This window comes from Oryx dammah, unplaced genomic scaffold (assembly GCF_014754425.2).
Source record: "Oryx dammah isolate SB20612 unplaced genomic scaffold, SCBI_Odam_1.1 HiC_scaffold_436, whole genome shotgun sequence".
Lineage (NCBI taxonomy): Eukaryota > Metazoa > Chordata > Mammalia > Artiodactyla > Bovidae > Oryx > Oryx dammah.
Genome location: NW_024070598.1, coordinates 8,255 through 11,377, shown reverse-complemented (window position 1 = coordinate 11,377; position 3,123 = coordinate 8,255). Strand labels below are relative to the sequence as shown.

The window sequence follows — 3,123 nt, the reverse complement described above, 5'->3', positions numbered from 1 at the left end:
CAGCCCACAGACTGAACCTGCCTCTCCTTCATTGGCAGGTGGGTTCTATTACCACTGAGCCACCGGGGAAGCCAACTGCACGCTTACAAGGGCCAATTTTATGATATACGAATGGTACCCCATTTTTTTAATGGAATTTTCAGGAAAAAAACCTAATAAATTAGAAATTATTTGCTTTCTTTAAAATTTCACCCACTAAACTTAATTTTAAAAAAGAAAAAAACAATTCAGAGATCGTGCTCATTTTAAGAAAAATTGGAAGCCTCCCCTTCGGGAACCACCACCCTCTTCCAAACAACTCCCACCTCTGTTATTGCTTAAAGAAAGAGAATCACTTCGAGTGTTGCTTTTGTTACCAGTGGAAAGAATGCCTCCACCCCTCCCTCCAGCATACCACTGCCCCCTCACCAGACCCCCTCCCCCGTACACAGGCTGGCAGTAAAAAAAGGAAGGAAATATTAGCCCCTAAAAAATTGCCAATACATCCCTCCCCAGGACTCCGAGCCCTGAATGGGGAGGGAGTCAGGCAGACCTGCGGCCTGCAGGACGGATAATGCAGGGTATCACGGGTGTGGTGTGAGCAGAGCGGCGGGGACTTGGGGACCGTGCCGCGGAGCTGTTGGGCAGCCTTAGGGGCGCGCGCGCCGGGGCCAGGGTCGGGCTCCTGGGACAATTTGGGGGCCAGGGGGCGGGGCTTGAGGGCGAAGGGGTGTGGCGTCAGGGCTACGGGGCGGAGCGTGGAGGGCGCGGGGGCGTGGTAGGGTAGGGGCGAGGCCTAGGACCAGGGGCGGGGCGTGGGCCGCCGGCCCCGAGGGCTCGGGAGGGGCTGGACGCGGGCGGGGCGGGCTCTGGGACTCTAGCAGCTCGCCGGTCGGTGCCCAGACAGCTGCGGCGGCGGCGGCGACAGCCACACGCGGAGCCCCGGTCCCAATCCTCTCCGCGCCAGACCATGCCACTTCCCGCGCCGCCCACCGAGCTGGTGCCGTCGGAGCGCGCCGTGGTGCTTCTGTCGTGCGTGCTCTCCGCGCTGGGCTCGGGCCTGCTGATGGCCACGCACGCCCTGTGGCCCGAGCTGCGCAGCCAGGCGCGGCGCCTGCTGCTCTTCCTGTCTCTGGCTGACCTGCTCTCGGCCGCCTCTTACTTCTACGGGGTCCTGCAGGACTTCAAGGACTCCTCGTGGGACTGCGAGCTGCAGGGCGCGCTCTCCACTTTCGCCAACACCAGCTCCTTCTTCTGGACCGTGGCCATCGCCCTCTACCTGTATCTCAGCATCGTGCGCTCGGCGCGCGGGCCCGAGACTGGCCGCTTGCTCTGTGCTTTCCATGTCGTCAGGTGGGTGACGGTGACGCTGCTTTCCTTCAGGTTCCCTGATCCCTGCCCGGATCCTGTGTGCTGTCCCTGTGGCCCTCGCCACTCTCAGGGCCACGTGTCTTGGTGGGACCTCTGGCCGGCCACCCAGCCGGCAGTGTCTGCTCGTGTCGCGGGACAGCCCTGGGCCAGAGGAATGACGGTCTTGATGAACTAGTTCTGTATATCGCCGCAGGGGGCGTCCCTTTGAGGTGGCCCCAGCTCGAGCCTCCCAGGGAGGTGGGCGCCTCAGCGAAGGCCCTGGAGCGTGGGGGACTAGAGCTCACCCTCAGAGCCAGACCCTAGTAACTTGGAAGCACCTGGAGAGCTGGTGAGGCCACTCTGGACCGTTGGCCGCCTGTTTCACTGCGTTCTGGCCATCTCTGCTGCCCGTGATCAAGGGGGCAGGCACCTGAGAGATGAGTTAGGTGCCCCAGGATGGAAAAGTACATGTAGTTCATCTGGCCACTCTAGGCTGCCCTTCACCCAACCCTCTGCCTCAGCGCTAAAATTTAGGAAGGACAGTCTTGTTTATTTTATCTTTACTCATCTCTAAACCTCAGACACCAGTCTCTTGTTATCTATGTTCTGAATAATCTTTCTTTCCAGAGTTCAGCAGCTCTGAAATTGAGGTCAGAGGCAGAGGCTGGTCTGGAAGACAGCTGCCAGCTGCCTGGAGTCTCTGGGTAGAGAGAATCAAGGCCTTGTCCTGCCCTGGCATTGTAGTGTCTCATCCAGGTAACTCTCACCTGTGAACCAAGGTTGGCCCCTTCCCAGTGTAATCTCAGGATTCAAACATCTGGTGAGGTCCTGTGCTGAACCCAAGGCAGGAATTTTATAGAGCTTGGTTCCTCTTTTCCCTCCTCCAAATAAGAGCACCAAATGCTGCCCTAATTATAGGTCCTCTCTGTTAAATACTTGAGTTCTTTCCAAGGGACAGAGGATGGTCAGCACTTTTGTAGAGACAAGTCACCTGGGTGTCACAACAGTGAGGTCACAAGCCTGCAAGAGTCACTTGACCTCCAGGTCTCACGGCTGTTGGAAGGAGGCCAGCTGGTCCCTGGGAAATTAAATGGCCTGCTTCTCAGCTGTTCAACTCAAAATGTTTGCAGCGAGCCATTCAGACAGGGTCAGATGCTGCAGAGACCTCACAGAGAGGGGGCAGCCTTTCCTTTCTCTCTGTCCCACCGGATCTCTGCATCCATTTCTGGGAGCCTGTTCTTGGGAGCCTGGTTGAATGTGGGCAGCGTGGAGCTCACATGTACCTGGGAAGGAGCCCAAGACTTTCTTTGCAAGGTTCTCTTCTCTTTCCCCCCTCTTTTGAAAAGTACTAAATGCAATGTATTTTTTAAGTGATAAAGAGAACCTGTGCAGCTTCTATAGAAAAGACACATCCCCTAAGAACCTTTCTTTTCACTCCTAGGGACGTTTTCTGTGATGCTTAGGGAAAGCTTCCTAAGAAAGCCTGTGTGTCCTTCTCTGGCTGTAAGGAGCCAGATTGTTCCTTTTGTCTGTTGTATGTGATCCACCTACTTTATATATATGTATATATATGGCTACATTGGGTCTGTGCACAGTGCACAGGCTCAATAGTTGTGCTAGTTTAGTTCCCTCACCAGGGTTCGAACCCAAGTCTCCTGCATTGGAAGACGGAGTCTTAACTACTGGACCACCAGAGAAGTCCCTATGCACTTGCTTCTTAAAAGAAAAAAGAAATTTTTCCCGCCAAAGGGACTTTGACAGTTTTTTCTCTTCCAGAAGTTAGCACTCCCTTTG

The 3,123-nt window shown here is 55.4% G+C and overlaps 1 protein-coding gene across 1 annotated transcript; it reads left to right on the top strand.

The window, feature by feature from the left end:
* Positions 1–253: 253 nt before the first annotated feature.
* On the top strand, positions 254–2,583 carry LOC120859283 (G-protein coupled receptor 157-like). The gene has a single exon (XM_040235437.1). The coding sequence runs from the start codon at positions 950–952 to the stop codon at positions 1,523–1,525; it is 576 nt and encodes a 191-aa protein (XP_040091371.1). The 5' UTR covers positions 254–949; the 3' UTR covers positions 1,526–2,583.
* The last annotated feature ends 540 nt before the right edge of the window (positions 2,584–3,123 follow it).